The 17,461-nt window shown below is 39.7% G+C and overlaps 1 protein-coding gene across 3 annotated transcripts in view; it reads right to left on the bottom strand.

Moving 5' to 3' along the window:
- Positions 1-4,147: 4,147 nt before the first annotated feature.
- The window catches only part of CCNT1 (cyclin T1), a 37,390-nt gene continuing 24,076 nt past the window's right edge, over positions 4,148-17,461 (bottom strand). For 2 of the 3 annotated variants that reach the window (XM_027594199.2, XM_027594200.2), the window contains exon 9: positions 4,148-10,228. In XM_027594199.2, the coding sequence (XP_027450000.1) occupies positions 8,828-10,228 (1,401 nt within the window). In that variant the 3' untranslated portion in view covers positions 4,148-8,827. The remainder of the gene's footprint in view (positions 10,229-17,461) is intronic. The other variant, XM_027594201.2, reaches the window with a different exon arrangement.

Below are 17,461 nucleotides of genomic sequence, written 5' to 3'. Positions count from 1 at the left end.
ACAACCTGTCCGTCAGTCAGCAACTACGCCCCGGGAAGAGGGAGGTTGACGGTACGCTGACTCCTGGACTCACTCATGCGGCAGGGCTGTTCTTTCAGTTCACGGCGTGGCTGGTTTTCGGGCTGCCTTTGGCCGCTGTGTGGTCCTAGGCTGCTACTACCTCGCCACCCCGACACAGCGGGTAAAAAACCAGACATACAGAGGCCAAAAGATCACTGTACAGTTGACTCTTACTGTTTATGCAGGAAAAGGCTGTAGTTCTCTTTTGTGCGCAGTTCATTATTGAAACATTGAGTATTTACGGAGCCTGGGAATTACATAGATAAATACTTGATTTTTCAGAGTAACCCTGAAATAATAGAGGCTATTATCTCCATTTTTACAGATAAGATAACCGAGGAACAGAATGGGCCTATATCTAGTAAATGGGAGAAAGAGGTGAATTTGAACGCAGCCCTCAATCTTTATCCCTTATTGCCTCTCATATAGTATAGACCATTGGACCGAGAATAGGGAAATATGAGTTCTGGTTTAGGCCCAGTTTCTCTAAAATCCTCTACAATTCCATTATAAATAATGCGGGTATATAGAAATGGCAGACACAATCCCAATTTTATCATACTTCAACGATTTTTAGTTAAAAGCATCTTTTTTCATCTCCACTACACCTCTTACAGAAAGGAAAAATTTCTCCCTCTAACCCTTCTGGATCTTTTCTGCGTCCCATCCTTCCAACGCTTCTTTAGTGTCAGTTTAGGTTTCTCCAGCACCAACGAGCAGGTATGATTCACACTGCAGGTGAACACAGAAATCTACAATGCTCAACAACAGCAGTTGAGACACAAGTGATTAAAACAAAAATGGGGGGGTCAGTTGGAAGGGACGCCACTTCCAGATTAGGGCGTCCCTAGAAGGCCCTTTCCTGAAATTCATTCATTTAACAAATTTATTGAGCACCGAAGTGCCAGGCACTGGGGATACAGAGAGTACAAGAAAGATAACCCTGCTCTTTTAGAGTAAACATTCTAGAGCAGTTTGGGATTGTGGATGCAATACAAACATAGTATCAATAGCAACTGTGATTTATACTCATAAGCAAAGACTCCAACCCTGAGAAGGGGTACAAAGAAGACATTTGTTATAAACTCTCTACAACTCAAAACTAGCTGGAGGCAATCACATTACAGAAATATGGGAATCAGAATCTGCAACCAGGGGCACCTGCCTGGCTCAGTTGCTAGAGCATTCAACTCTTGATCTTGGCGTCCTAAATTCGAGCCCCATGTTGAGTGTAGAGATTACCTAAAAATAAAATCTTAGAAGGGATGCCTGGGTGGCTCAGTCGTTAAGTGTCTGCCTTCAGCTCAGGTCATGACCCCAGCGTCCTGGGATCAAGCCCCGTATTGGGCTCCCTGCTTGGCAGGAAGCCTGCTTCTCCCTCTCCCACTCCCCTTGCTTGTGTTCCCTCTCCTGCTGTCTGTCTCTGTCAAATAAATAAAATCTTTCAAAAATAAAAAATGAATAAAATAAAATCTTTAAAAAAAAGGAATCTGCAACCAAATGTGGTACTACCAAAAAGGAATATTAAAACTACTATAGTGAACAATGAAAAGAGGCATTAGGAACTAGATAGGGATGCAACAGACTTTTCATTGGTTAGAGTGTCTACTGTAAGTCTTAGCTGAAAAAAAAAATCCTGATAAGCCCAAGACAGGCAAAAAATTGCTATTTAGAACCACTTCCTTCTAAGTGGGAAGATATTATTAAAGGGTTAAGATGTAGGCAAATTCTTTGTGCTGTTTAACAAAAGTAGATGGTTGTTTTTAATCCACTGAATGGGTTAAAGTGGACCTGAGGCTGTTTGTAAATAGAATTTGAAAAAGATGAATTCTTGAAGGAAAGAGAATTTTTGAGAATTTGGGGTTTGGGGGGCCAAGCCTAGAGAAAGGGGTTTGTATGTCTGCACACATAACAGAGAGAGAGAGAGAATGAATATGAATGAAGACCAAACTCCTGCTTTCCGTAAGTCACCCTCATCTCGGTATGAAAACTCCATCTTTCCAGTTGGTTAGGCCAAACACTGGGAGTCATCCGTGACTTCTCTTCCAACCTTACAGCATATCCTACTGGCTCCAACTTCAAGATATATAACTTCTCATTACCTGGTCCAAGCCACTTTCATCTCTTACCTTAATTACTGTGAAAACCATCTTAAACAGCAGGCAAGGGCGCCTGGGTGGCTCAGTTGGTTAAGCGTCTGCCTTCAGCTCAGGTCATGATCCTGGAGTCCGGGGATCCAGCTCCGCATCAGGCTCCCTGCTCAATGGGGAGCCTGCTTCTCCCTCTCCCTCCAACCCCCCCACCCCCCCACCCCCCACTCGTGTTCTCTTGCTTGCTCACTCTCTCTCAAATAAATCTTTAAAAGAAAATAAACACAGCGGGCCAAATGAACACTTTAAAACCTAAGCCAGATCACGTCACTTTTCTGCTCCAAGCTTTTCAATGGTGCATTTCACTTTCATAGTGGCTTACAAGGCCCCACAGTATCTATAGCCTTCCATTGCCTCTCTAACCACATACCCTACTATTCTCTCCTCACTTGTGTCCATATTAGCTACACTGCCGTCCTTGCAATTTCTCAAACATACCAGCATGTTTTCACCTCAGAACCTTGCACTTGTTTTCTGGAATGAGCCCGTAATGTTCTTACCCCAGCTATTCTCATGGCTTACTCTCTCACCTCTTTCAGATCTTTACTGAACTCTAATTTCATGAGGCCTTCCTTCCTAGCCATCTTATTTCCAATTTCAAGAGCCCTACTTAGCTACACACAGACACACAAAACATCTCTATCCCCCCTTCTCCGCTTTACATTCTCCAAAGTACTTATTATCTAACATACTAAGTTTTACTTACTTGTCTCCCCTACAACTAGAATGTGTAAATTCTGAGGGCAGGATGTTTGACATGTTTACTGCCATATTCCCATCCGTAAACAGTACATAGCACTTGATAGGTACTATTTTCTAATGAATGAATAGATTTAAGGCAGGAAAGTACCTGAAACAACTCTTCAGAAAAGGTCTATCTAGTATTCAATTTTAACTTGCTTTTATCACTGTGGTTTTTCGGTTACCTGTTATGTGGAATGAAGAAGCTGATATACCACAGTACAAAAGAAGGCAGCACAAGTAGGACATGTGACATAAACCGAATCAGTTCAGAAATAGGCCCCAGAGCTACAGATTACAGTAAATACATGCCTCTTATACAGTAAATACAATCCACAGAAGACATAGAAAGGGCTTCAAACTTTCCTCAGATCACTGAATGATAGAGATCAAGCCTATCTTACTCCACTATCAAGTGCCAGAGACCAGGATCATGTAAGCATTGACCATAAGATGAAGCCTAACTCTGTATCAATTAGTTTAACAAGCCCTATTAATGGGAATCCAGTTGCACACCTTTATATTTATACCTCATCTATTGCCAAGGATGACACAGTTGATAGTAACTCTCTTAACAAAGGCAAATCACTAAACTTGGGATTTTGTAGTATCATCCATTCCTCCACTCTTCATTTACTTCTCTTCCATTCAAACCAGACCAGAATTCCTAAAATGTTAGCAACTTCCACAAAAGTCTCAGGAAAAGTACAGCAATCAAAAATCTTAAGTTGTCTTATTTTAGAAAATGGAAAGATGACCAAAACTCAAGTAATTATTTTTTTCAGAAGTGTACATCATTCATCATTCTGTCAAACTGATCTTTTTTTCCTTTTAAACTATAGCTCTGCTAACTTTGTGTTGTAAGTTTGGAGTATTTTAGCATAAGAATTCTTTCCCTTGATTTACCTGGTGTGTGTGGTTTTGTATGTTCCAGGAAAAGAGTTGAGTATTCACTATCAATTTTTCCAGGCACCCCCAAGAATGCTATATTGAGTGCGGGGTTTCTTCTCCCCTCTGACTACATCATACTTTATACTACCAGGTTCACTGTGACAACCAAATCTTAGGTCTTTCCAATGGTCTCAATTCCCACAGGATCTTGTGTAGTCAGAAAGTACATACTACTACCAAAACTAAAAACTGTAATCATAACAGTAAAATGACAGGTAAAGACTAACTTGAAGACTTAGGACACATAAACAACAATCAGATGAGTGTTTTATCATTAACATTTATTGATGGGATGGATAAATACAGATTGAGAAACATACTTGACAGCAAGATATCAAACTGATAGCCAGACTATAAAATGTATACAACATCCTTTTTTAAATTTTTTAAAAATGTTTTTGAATTTTTTACAAAGAGCCCTTACTGTAATGGTCACTTACATCCTATCAATCACATAACAGCAGTAGAGATCCCAGGGGTAGCATCCAGAACTGAGGTGCCCCATGGAGGACAGAGGCAACAGCAGAATAGTATGCTGAGAAAGGACTCTTAAGAGCAATACAAAGAAAACAGACAAAAATATTACCACAAAATTGTACCTGAGTGACGTAGATTGGTAAAGTATTTTACTTTTTTTTTCTTCTTTGCTCTTTGGTCTGATAAGAAAACGGACAGTTTCAGGAGTGTGGAGTAGGGTGAGGGAAAGGTCGGTTTCAAATCCAGAAACCTAGATTAACACTAAGTCAGGCTGCTGCATTCTTTTCTTTGGGTGCTTAACCCAGACAGCACTTCCATCTTGTAACCAATTCCAATGTGATCTACCACTGACCAGTTAGGTCCTCAGCGTTCAACTGAAGAGTTCCTGATAACCTGATGGAGACATACTTGCTCTGGCTTCAATTAGCATGCTGTCAAGCATCCCTCTCCATGCTTAACATGGCAACAGAAAATCCAAGAGTCTTTCTCTTCTTTTCATTCAACCATAAATATGCACTCAAAAAGGGGAAGAGCAGACACTGCTTTTTAGTAAACATTTTCTTTCCCTCCCTTTTCCAATGCCAAGTTCATATTAAAAAGTTTAACATTAAAATGGAAGGGTCTCCCACTTAGAAAGTAATTCTCATTCCAGACCACTCTATCAGGTAGGATTACAGTACCATGCTTGTTTCAAACTCACACCCACAGAGGGATAAAAAGATAAAATAAAACTTGATAGTGTGATACAACACGAACACTTCTTAAACTATCAGGAGCAAACACTCAGTTAAAAGCTGGGTGTTAACAAGCAGCAACATGGGAAATCTGGGGAGGTACTAAAGTCACTGAAAGCTTGGTTGGGACCGCAAAGGGCTTACTTCTTGCCATGTGAAGGGTTGCATAGACTGCTTAAATTCTCCCAAACCCAAGAGAATATTTGTATTCCAACTTCAAGATGTTCTAGAATATCCTTTTCCTAGCATTAGTATCAAAATAACTCATTTACAAAAGAATAATCCTTTTAAAATATTAATCTGTTCCCAAGTTCCCACAATTCCTGTGTTTCTGTGGGGAAACAAAGATCTTTAAAATCCTACCATACTGGGCTAAGACCCCTCTAATTGCCTTTGTCCAGAAGCAAAGTCTGAGGGGTATGCATTTTTAACATGGGGAATTAGGTAGTAGAAGCTTAAGAAAATCCAGCACTGATGTTACCATGATTTTATTTCTATATCCTAATCCATTGCTGTTTCCAACTGGAGATTTAATTTTTTTTCTATCAACACTGGTGAAGCCAATAATACAGAACTATGAAAAACGATACACTGAATCAAAACACAAAATCATTTAAAAAAATGAAAAGAAAAAGAGGAAGCTGAGAGTCTCAATATGGAAACACACTGATTGATGAGTGAGCAGCTTAGACTAATTCCTACATATTTTCTAAACCCAAAAAGCATAACTGATATTGCAGAAGACCAATTTAGCTTTAAATTAATGCTTCACTAGAGTTCAGCCAACAGCAACACAGGTATCTGATTAAAAGCCCTAAGGACATTCCACAGGTGTTTGTTTTTGCCAACAGAAGAGTCACGCAAGGTTTTAGAAACGAGATTTATAAGAACTTGACGCTCCATGCCTGCTTACCACCACTTATCCTCGATAGTCTAGGTTAAAAGGAGAAAAAAAGCCAAGTTTAACTAGACTAACTTTGGATGTATAAATCCCATTTCTCACTCTGTGAAGGGGTGAGCATAGAGAAAACACAGAGTTTAGAAACCACAAAACCCTTTGAAGCCTAAGTTTATGTAATTTGAACAATATGCATGCTAGTCGACAGGCATATCTGCTAACCCAAATCAGCAGCTTCATGCAGAGCACACAGGACATTCATGACATATACACAGATGTAAAAGCTGTAGACACTGTAGATATCTTAAAACAGCATCAGGAGGCATTAATATAGAAGTCTTTAAATTGACCCACATCAGCAATGAAACTGGTACAAAGGCTAGACTGCACAGCATAAAGCAGCTCTTAGGCTCTAGTAAGCACTTTTTCTAGTTCACTCCTGACAAAAGGTCTAAGCAACTAAGTACAGATGCCATGGGGAACTGCTCTGAGGCCAAGTGGATATGTCTGCCTCTGTGGTGAAGGAGTGCATATGATTAGAAAATATGTGACATTTGATGAGAAAAACTGAACGCTGGAAAAGACATTTTCATAATCAAATCAGTGATCAATTCCACAAAGATACAGATCCAAACTAAATAAACTTTTGGGAAGGTCAGGAAGGAAAGCAGACGCCACCAAACAAAATCTAAACAAATAGAAAGCCTAGATTTAGTAAACACATCACACATCTACCAATTACCTAGCACAACACAGAAAATATCAGGGAGCTAGAGGAAAATGCCATCAGTGAAAATGAATTAACTATGTATTACTGGTTTATAAGTCGGCAGAGAGCTCATTTTACACAGCAATGGCAGGCACTCTAGACAGTTCAAATACGCAAAGATGCAGGACATTAATTCACCTTAAGGTTTACTGTACAAATTCCTTCCTATATTAGGCCAGTGCATCAACAATTCCAACTGCCTCAGTTTTCTCCCCAACCTGTTCCTGGCAAGCAGCAGCACATGTACAACTCCTGTCTCCCTATGACTTCCAATGAAAAATATTCAATTTTTCTATACAGAATATTTGGTGTAAAGGAAGCTGCATTAAAAACAAGACAAATTCAAGTTGCATCATCTTTTCCATAGCAAAAAATACCATGAAGACCAAAGAATATCACATCAAATGATCTGTGGCTTAGTGGCATTTTTAGTTAGACAACCTGGCTTAGAATTCTTTCTAGTCCCTTGACAGATTTCTTTCCTCAACAAAAGTGTTGAGTTTTGAGTGTCGGGATCTTGAACACCAATTATCCTGAAATCTGGGATAATCAAAAACCCGTAATAGGACTCCTGATCCTTTTTTTTTTTTTTAAGGAACTCTTAAGAAATCTTCTGAAAAACCTCTGTCTAGAAACTAAAGCCACCAAAGATGAACAATCTGCATCTGTGGGCTAGGGTTGCTCACCTCATGACACCAGTACTGTTAAATTCACAAGCTCCAATTTCTGAAGTTATATAGGTTGCAAAAATTAAGGATGCAGCTGTTTCCCTTCAGATATACAGATAAAAAGCAAGTCTTACATTCATAATGCAATTTAAAATACAATATCCTAAAAATACCCAATCACAATTTCATTGTTTTCAGTATCCTCTAGGTCCATGGCTTCTCCCAGAACTATTCTCATATATGGTCTGGGCTTTCAGAGGCAGGATATACAGCACACATCCCCCTTCCCCTCAGAGACCCTGAGATTGCTCTCACTTGAACACTTTCCCAAAGCCCAACTTGAAAAAAAGACACACCCAATTCTGTAGGGCAGAAGCCAGCCTTGTTCTCCAATCATTCTTCCTCAACCCCAACTTTGTTCTGCATCAAAAGGAAAAAGGGGGTAAGAGGGAAGTTTTTATAATGGAGTCCAGAATCAGGCCATTGGCTGCACTTGCCCCAACTAGAATTTAGAAGGCTACCACTCAATTACAACATAAAGAAATGGGAAAATACCATGCTAACACATGCTTCTTCCTTCCTTTATGTTCTAAAGGCCACACTGTGTTCTCTCTAGTAGACTGTTGGGAAGTGAAAATGGTGAGGGACGGGGAGGGAAAGATAAAACATGATTTTTAAACACACACACTTAAAACCACACATACCCACACTTACGTACACACTTAAAGGTCTCAACACTTCAAGTGGCCAAAGCCTATCAGACAGAACTCAAGGCCAAAAGCCTACCCTCCCATCCCCCCTACACATCCCCCCCACCCTCCAATCCCACCCCCCAGGAGTCATTGCTATGTATCTCATACACACAGCAAAATCCCTATCCCCTCCCCGATGATATAAAAAAAACTAAACAGATAACTTACTTTCTTTAAATTATTTTTTAAAAGTCTCTTAAAAGATTTTGACGTTTAAATACTTCCTCTCTTCTGATATATTAAACACCAAAAGGATCCACAATTGTTTGATAAAACAAACCCTCCATATTTCAGTCCTGGCAAGAAGAGGGAAGACATCAACTCTAATCAACCTAATTAGGAGGTGGAGAGGCCAAGAACAAAGTATTCTTAATCCTTCACAGCTTCAACACATTCTCACCTCTCTAATACCAGTAAAAACTATAATAAAATAGTTAAATTTCTGAGGCAGTAGATATAATAACCAAGCCCCTCTACCACCCTCCCACCTGCATGTCAATATTAATTATTCCCTAGTCCAAGAAGGGTGATGTATTTCATAAAGGAAGTATTCTCTTAGTCCACAATCAGTAGTTAAAAAAAAAGTTGTTTTTAAGGAAGTTTTTTTTCTCCTCTTCTTTTTCTTTTCTACTTAGGAAGGGGTGGAAGTGGTGGAGGAGGTTCTGATGGTAGAGGTGGTAGCCGGGGTTTGTCTGTATTGCCAGATCTGGAGGACATTCCACCAGCCCGTGGATTCAGATATTCGCCGTAAGAATGAACAAAATCAAACGCAGGGGGCTGAGTGGGCTGAACACCCTGGGCACTGAGAAGGGAGTGAAGCATATTCACAGTATCTTGATAGTCTATTGTCTGAGTTGCATTGTGACCATTGGCCCCAGGGGGCCCTTTATCCAGTTTCATATGAGGAACTCGAGTTTTACAGCTGGGCTGTGAAAAAGGCAGGCCACTTGTGTCTGAGCTATGCCCAGGCAACTGGGCCATTGAAGGAAGAGGAGGGAAGGAGAAATTTATGGAAGAGGATTTAGTACTCTTGGCAATCTTGGCTGGATGATCAAACATTACCCCTCCAGTCTCTTCAGGGGGACCCCTTTTACGAGTAGCACTGGAAGAGGAGAAAGAACTAGACAAGCTATAGGTTTTGTGTGCCAAGGTGCTCGTCTGGCTATGTTTTGGATCACCTGGACGTTTGTTCCCAGTACCAGCTGGAAGCTGTGAGTGAGAGTGCTTGTGTGAGTGGTGATTATGATGATGATGATGATTAGATGGGTGAGTCTTGTGCTTTTCTTTGTGCTCTCGGCTCTTTGTGACACTGTCCTCTACAGAATTGTGCTTGTCAGCTGCAGCATGGACTTTAATGCGCATTTTTATCTCCTCTGGTTTTGAAGAGGCAGCTTTATCTCCACTGGCCACTGGGATCCTCATTTTGAGAGCTGCTTTGTCAGCCTTTTCCAGAAAAGGCCGCTCGGGGTTTTCTGAGCCCTCTATGGGCATTTTCAGAATGACCGAAGAATGGCTATCATGGTGAGACAGGAGATTCTGGGCCGCATATGCATATTGTGACTTCACATTGGCCTCCATGTTCTCCAATTGCCTCTTCTGGGCAGCCAACTCTTCTGCATGTTTTGCACGGTATTCTTTCAGTGACACTTTAGCTGATGGCACACTCTTACTATTCTGCTTCTGGGAAATAAATGCATTCGAACCATCCTGTTGCAAAGAATGATCAACTCCCATAAGTGCTAAATTCTCACTAGTCCGATGACCCTGAGCAGGTTCCAGTTTAAAAGGAGGTTGGGAGGACAGCCAACGCTCGCCCTGCAACATCTCCACATTGCTTACGTTGCTGGTTGACTCTTCAGTGGCTGGAAGGGAAGGCACTGCACTTGTAGAAGAAGTTGACATGCTCATTAAACCTGCAATAGTTGTGTCTGAAGAGCTCTGGGAAATCATATTGAGAATTGTCTGCTCCGAAGTGTTTTCATCTGTTCCTCGATCATCTGCTTTTGTTTTCTTGGCAGCCTGGCATGCCTAGAATGAAACAAACGACATCTCTTCACCTCTGGTAATTTATAAAAATGGAAAAAAAAACTGGAATGAGGAGACACTGCAACACTAGAAGTTCTGGATAGCCCATCGGCAGGAGGCTACTCTAAGATCACTGATTATAACTACTACAAGTTAAGATTTTAAAAACCTTCAGTCAAAAGTCATACAAACAAGACCTCAGGGAGATCTCTGCACTCCCACAATCACTGCAGCATTACTCACAATTGCCAAGATGTGGAAGAAACTTAAATGTCCATTAATGGATAATGGATAAGCAAAATGTGGTATATAAGTACAATGAAATTACACTTAGCCTTAAAAAAGGAAGAGGAGGATTCTGGGAAAATGTCAAGAGTAAGAAGCACCAGGAATCTCTTCCCCTCACACAACTGTGCTGGCAGAATTTGTCTGATATAACTGTTTTGGAATTCTGGAGTCTGTTAAAGGCTTATAACTTTTGGGGTAAGCCTTGGACAGTAAATTGGGGTTAATTTACATCAATTTCACCTCTCAGCACATTAGCAACTACCCATCTCCTACCCGAGACACAATGGAGGCAGCTGTGCACCTGTTGCTGGAGTAGCTTACACACTTTGGGGGAGCCAGTACCAGCAAAAAGGACTCTCTCCTACAAATACCAGGCTCTGTGCTCTGATCCCTGATTGTAGTTTCTGACCAAAGAGATACAGACTAAGAGGCAGGCAGCCACTGTTACTGCGCCTCCCTCTACTGTTACAAGCTCCTCGCCCTCTGGCTAACGTGACTTCCAGGGGACTTAAAGGACTGGCACCCTTTCTCCCCTTCATTTTTTGCTTTTTTCCCCTTTTGGGAGCCAGACATTAAAGAGCAGGATATTTAAAAAACAAAACAAACAAACAAAAACTGCATACAGAGGACGAACCATGAGAGACGATGGACTCTGAAAAACAAACTGAGGGTTCTAGAGGAGAGGGGGTTGGGGGATGGGTTAGCCTGGTAATGGGTATTAAAGAGGGCACGTTCTGCATGGAGCACTGGGTGTTATGCTCAAACAATGAATCATGGAACACTACATCAAAAACTAATGATGTAATGTATGGTGATTAACATAACAATAAAAAATTTAAAGAAAAAAAAACTGCATATAGAGAAAATTAGAATATTTTGACCACACATTCTCAGGGAAAGAATCAGAAAAGAAGGTATAAACCTAAAACACCTTAGGTTTATACCTCAGGCTGATCCTCTGCAGAGAAGACACCATCCAAAATCAAATCCACCTCCACATCCAAAAATAGTAACAAAACCCAGAAAAGCCTGGGAATCTGATTTAGATTCAAATGGCCAGTGTTCAACAAAAAATCACAAAGCAGTTTAAGAAACAGGAAAGTATGGCCCAAAGGAAAAAATAAATCAACAGAAACTGCCCCTGAAAAGGACCTGATAGCAGAACTACCATACGAAGATTTTAAAATAACTCCCTAAAAGATACTCAAATAACTTAAAGGAATTTCTGGAGAAGGTTAAGAAAACAATATATGGGGGTGCCTGGGTGGCTCAGTCGTTAAGCATCTGCCTTTGGCTCAGGTCATGATCCCAGGGTCCTGGGATTGAGCCCCGCATCGGGCTCCCTGCTCCGCAGGACGCCTGCTTCTCCCCCTCCCACTCCCCCTGCTTGTGTTCCCTCTCTCGCTATGTCTCTGTCAAATAAATAAATAAAATCTTAAAAAAAAAAAAAGAAAGAAAATATATGAACAAAATGGAAACATCAATAAATATCAATGAAGAGATAAAAAATCTAAAAGGAAACCAAAAAGAAATTCTGGAGCTGCGAAGTACAGTAACTGCAATGAAAAAAACCACCAAAGGGATTCAAACACAGATTTGAACAAGTAGAAGAATCAATCAGCAAACTTTAAGACAGGACAATGAAAATCGTTGAGTCTAAGGAACATAATGAAAAAAGACTGAAGCAAGTGAACAGAGACCCATCGGACACCATCAACTGGACCAACACATGCAACATGAAAATTCCAGAAGGAGAAAAGAAAGGGGCAGAGAGAATATATGAAAAAATAATGGTTGCAAACTTCCCAACTTTGATAAAGACAAGAATAGAAACAAAAGCTCAACAAATTCCAAGTAAGATGAACTCAATGAGACTCACACGAGACATAGCAAACTTCAAAAGCCAAAGACAGAGAATCTTGAAAGCCACAAGAGAAGTGAGTCAACAAGTACAAGGGATCCTCAATAAGATCACCAGCAGGTTATCTCATCAGAAACACTGGAGGCCAGAAGACAGTGAACCAATACATTCCAAGTGCTAAAAGAAAAAAACCTGTCAACCAAGAAACCCATATCCAACAAAAATGTCCTTCAAAAGTGAGCAAGAAATTTAAGACATTTCCAAATAGGTAAAAGCTGAGGAAGTTCATGACTACTAGACCAGTCAGTCGTCCAAGAAGTGCTCAAAGAAGTCCTGCAAGGTGAAATGAAAGGAGACTATACAGTAAATCAAAGCCATATGGAGAAATAAAGATCTTCAGTAAATACATGGGCAATTACAAAAGCTACTTTTTTTTTAAAGTAATCTCTACCCCCAAACATGAGGCTAGAATCCACAACCCTGAGAACAAGAGTCCCATGCTCTACCAACTGAGCCAGCCACATGCCCCAAAAGCGAGTATTGCTTTAACAATGGTCTATAACTGTGCTTCCTGTTTTCTACATGATTTAAGAGACTAATACATTTTAAGGAAAGAAAACACAATTATTAGTGTAAAAGCCAGTATTACTGTAACTTCAGTTTGTAACTCAAGTCTTATTTTCTATTTAATTTAGGACCCTAATGCATTTAAAAGGATTATTAGGGATGCCTAGGTAGCTCAGTTGGTTGAGTGTCTGCCTTCGTCTTGGGTCATGATCCCGGGGTCCTGGGGTTGAGTCCCTCATCTGGCTCCTTGCACAGTGGGGACCCTACTTCTCCCTCTGCCTGCTACGCCTCCTGCTTGCGCTCGCGTGCTCTCTCTCTCTCTGACAAATAAAATCTTTAAAAAATTTTTTTTAGAAAAAAGGATTATTAGTTTATGTTCTGGGGCATGCAATGTATAAAGAGACAACTTTGTGACATCAACTAAAAGATATGGGGACCCAGCTATAAAGAAGAGAAGTTTTATATTACTGAAGTTAAACCAGCATAAATTCAAATTATTGTAACTTTATGATGTTAAACATAACCCTCATGGTAACCACAAAGAAAACAGACATAGAATATACACAAAGGAAATGAGAAAGGAAGTTAAATTTTCACCATGGAAAAATCAACTAAAAGACAGTAATGCAGGAAATGAGGGACAAAAAACTACAAGGCATGTAGAAAACAAACAGCATAAGCATAGAGACATTATCTATGGTTACTTTAAATGAAAACAGATTAAACTCTCCAATAAAGACAGAGATTGTCGAAATGCATAAAAATACATGATCCAGCTATATGCTGGCTACAAGCAATTAAGATCCTAAGACCCAAAAAGGTTGAAAATGGAAGGAGGGATGGGTGCCTGGTTGGCTCGGTTGGGCGACTGCCTTCGGCTCAGGTCATGATCCTGGAGTCCCGGGATCAAGTCCCACATCGGGCTTCCTGCTCAGCAGGGAGTCTGCTTCTCCCTCTGACCCTCCCCCCCTCATGCTCTCTCTCTCTCTCATTCTCTCTCTCAAATAAATAAAATCTTTAAAAAAAAAAAAAAAGAAAGAAAATGGAAGGAGGGAAAAACATATATCATGCAAACAGTAACCAAGAGAGAGCAAGGGTGGCTATGCTAATGAGACAACATACATTTTAAAACATTAAAGGTTTCAAGAGACACGAAAGGACATTATATAATAAAAGGCTCAATTTAGCAATTTTAACAATTATAAACATTTGCACTCCTAATAAAAGACAATCAAAACTGACAGAAGATTTCACTTGGAGACTTCAATATCCATGCACAAGGGACAGAACAACCACACGAAAGATAAGGAAACAGAGAACTTAAATTCACAAAATTGTGGAAACTAAATAACACTTTTAAACCACCAATGGATCAAAGAAGAAATCAAAAGGGAAACTGGAAAATACGTACGGATGAATGAAAACAAAAACACAACACATCAAAACTTATGGGATGCAGCAAAAGCAGCACTAAGGGAGAAATTTATAGCTATGAACACTCATGTTAAAAATAAAGATCTCAACTTAACAAATTAAAGTTATACTGTGAAGAACTAGAAGAAGAACAAACTAAAGCCAAAGCAAACGGAAGGAATATAATAAAGATTACAGCAGAGATAAACAAAACAGAAAACAGAATAGAGAAAAATTAGTAAAACTAGCAGTTGGTTCTTTGAGAAGATCAAAAAAATTAAACCTTTAACTAGATGGTCTAGGAAAAAAACAAAAGATTCAAACCACTAAAATCTGAAATGAAAGAGGAGACATTGCTATCAATTCTACAGAAATAAGAAAGATTATAAAGGTACTCTGACCTTAAGGCAATCTGGAAGAAATGGATGCATTCCTAGAGACGAATAAACTACCAAAACTAAAACAAGAAGAAACAGAAAACCTGAACAGACCCATAACCAGCAAGGAAATTGAAGCAGTAATCAAAAATCTCCCAACAAACAAGAGTTCAGAGCCGGATGGCTTCCCAGGGGAATTCTACCAAACATTTAAAGAACAACTAATACCTATTCTTCTGAAGCTGTTTCAAAAAATAAAAATGGAAGGAAATTTTCCAAACTCTATGAGGCCATATTACTTTGATCCTAAAACCAAAGACCCCACTAAAAGGAAGAATTATAGACCAATATGCCTGATGAACATGGATGCCAAAATTCTCACCAAGACAATAGCAAACAGGATCCAACAGTATATTAAAAGAATTATTGACAACAACCAAGTAGGATTTATTCCTGGGCTGCAAGGGTGGTTCAACATCCACAAATCAATCAATATACTACATTAATAAAAGGACAAGAACCATATCATCCTCTCAGTAGATGCAGAAAAAGCATTTGACAAAGTACAGCATCCTTTCTTGTTTAAAACTCTTCAGAGTGTAGGGATAGAGGGAACATACTTCAATATCCTAAAAGCCATACATGAAAAGCCCACAGGAAATATCATTCTCAATGGGGAAAAACTGAGAGCTGAAAAGGTCAGGAACATGGCAGGGATGTCCACTATCATCTCTATTGTTCAACACGGTACTAGAAGTCCTAGCCTCAGCAGACAACAAAAAGAAATAAAGGCATCCAAATAACCAAAAAAGAAGTCAAACTCTCACTCTTTGCAGATGACATGATACTTTATGTGGAGAACCCAAAAGACTCTACCCCAAAATTGCTAGAACTCATACAGGAATTCAGCAAAGTGGCAGGATATAAAATCAATGCACAGAAATCAGTTGCGTTTCTATACACTAACAATGAGACAGAAAAAAGAGAAATTAAGGAGTCAATCCCATTTACAACTGCACCCCAAAACCATAAGATACCTAGGAATAAACCTAAACAAAAGGCAAAGGATCTGTACTCAGAAAATTATAGAACACTCATGAAAGAAATTGAGGAAGACACAAAGAAATGGACAAACCTTCCATACTCATGGATTGGAAGAACAAATATGTTACAATGTCTATGCTACCTAGAGCAATCTACAGATTCAATGCAATCCCTATAAAAAAACCAACTTTTCTCATGGAGCTGGAACAAACAATCCTAAAATTTCTTTGGAACCAGAAAAGACCCTGAATAGCTAGAGGAAGGTTGAAAAAGAAAACCAAAGCTGGTGCCATCACAATCCCAGACTTCAAGCTCTATTACAAAGCTATAATCATCAAGACAGTATGGTACTGGCACAAAAACGACACACAGCAGAACAGAGAACCCAGAAATAGACCCTCAACTGTATGGGACAAAGCAGGAAAGAATATCCAATGGAAAAAAGACAGTCTCTTCAACAAGTGGTGTTAGGAAAATTGGATAGCCACATACAGAAGAATGAAACTGGACCATTTCCTTACACCACACACAATAATAGACTCAAAATGGATGAAAGACCTAAATGTGAGACAGGAATCCATCAAAACCCTAGAGGAGAACACAGGCAGAAAAACTCTACAACCTTGGTTGCAGCAACTTCTTGCTAGACACGTCTTCAAGGGCAAGGGAAACAAAGGCAAAAATGAACTACTGGGGCTTCAACAAGATAAAAAGCTTTTGCACAGCAAAGGAAACAATCGATGAAACCAAAAGACAACCGACAGAGTGGGAGAAGGTATTTGCAAATGTCTTATCAGATAAAGGGCTAGTATCCAAAATCTATAAAGAACTTATCAAACTCAACAACCCAAAAAACAAATAATCCAATCAAGAAATGGGCAGAAGACACGAACAGACATTTCTCCAAAGAAGACACCCAAATGGCCAACAGATACATGAAAAAATTCTCCACATCATTTGGCATCAGGGAAATACAAATGAAAGCCATAATGAGATACGACCTCACACTGGTCAGAATGGCTAAAATTAAGAAGTCAGAAAACGACAGATGTTGATGAGGATGCAAAGGGGAACCCTCTTACACTGTTGGTGGGAATGCAAGCTGGTGCAGCCACTCTGGAAAACAGCTGGAGGTTCCTCAGAAAGTTGAAAATAGAGCTACCGTACGACCCAGCAATTATACTACTAGGTATTTACTCCAAAGATACAAATGTAGTGATCCGAAGGGGCATCTGCACCCCAATGTTTATAGTAGCAATATCCACAATAGCCCTATTATGGAAAGAGCCCAGATGTCCACTAACAGATGAATAAAGAAGATGGGATGACATATTATATATATATAATACACACACACACACACACACGCACGCACACACACAATGGAATACTGCTCAGCCATCAAAAAACCCGAAATCTTGCCATTTGCAATGACACAGATTGAACTAGAGAGTATTATGCTAAGTGAGATAAGTCAATCAGAGAAATACAATTACTATATGATCTCACTCTTATGTGGAATTTAAAAAATAAAACAGAGGATCATAGGGAAGAGAGGGAAAAATAAAACAAGACAAAATCAAAGAGGGAGACAAACCATAAGAGACTCTTAATCACAGGAAACAAACTCAGGGTTGCCAGAGGGGAAAGGGTTGGAGGGATGGGGGGAACTGGGTGATGGACATT

The sequence above is a fragment of the Zalophus californianus genome, chromosome 9 (genome assembly GCF_009762305.2).
Source record: "Zalophus californianus isolate mZalCal1 chromosome 9, mZalCal1.pri.v2, whole genome shotgun sequence".
In the NCBI taxonomy this organism is placed as follows: domain Eukaryota; kingdom Metazoa; phylum Chordata; class Mammalia; order Carnivora; family Otariidae; genus Zalophus; species Zalophus californianus.
The sequence above is the reverse complement of the archived record's forward strand: the minus strand, read 5'-3'. Positions and strand labels throughout refer to the sequence as shown.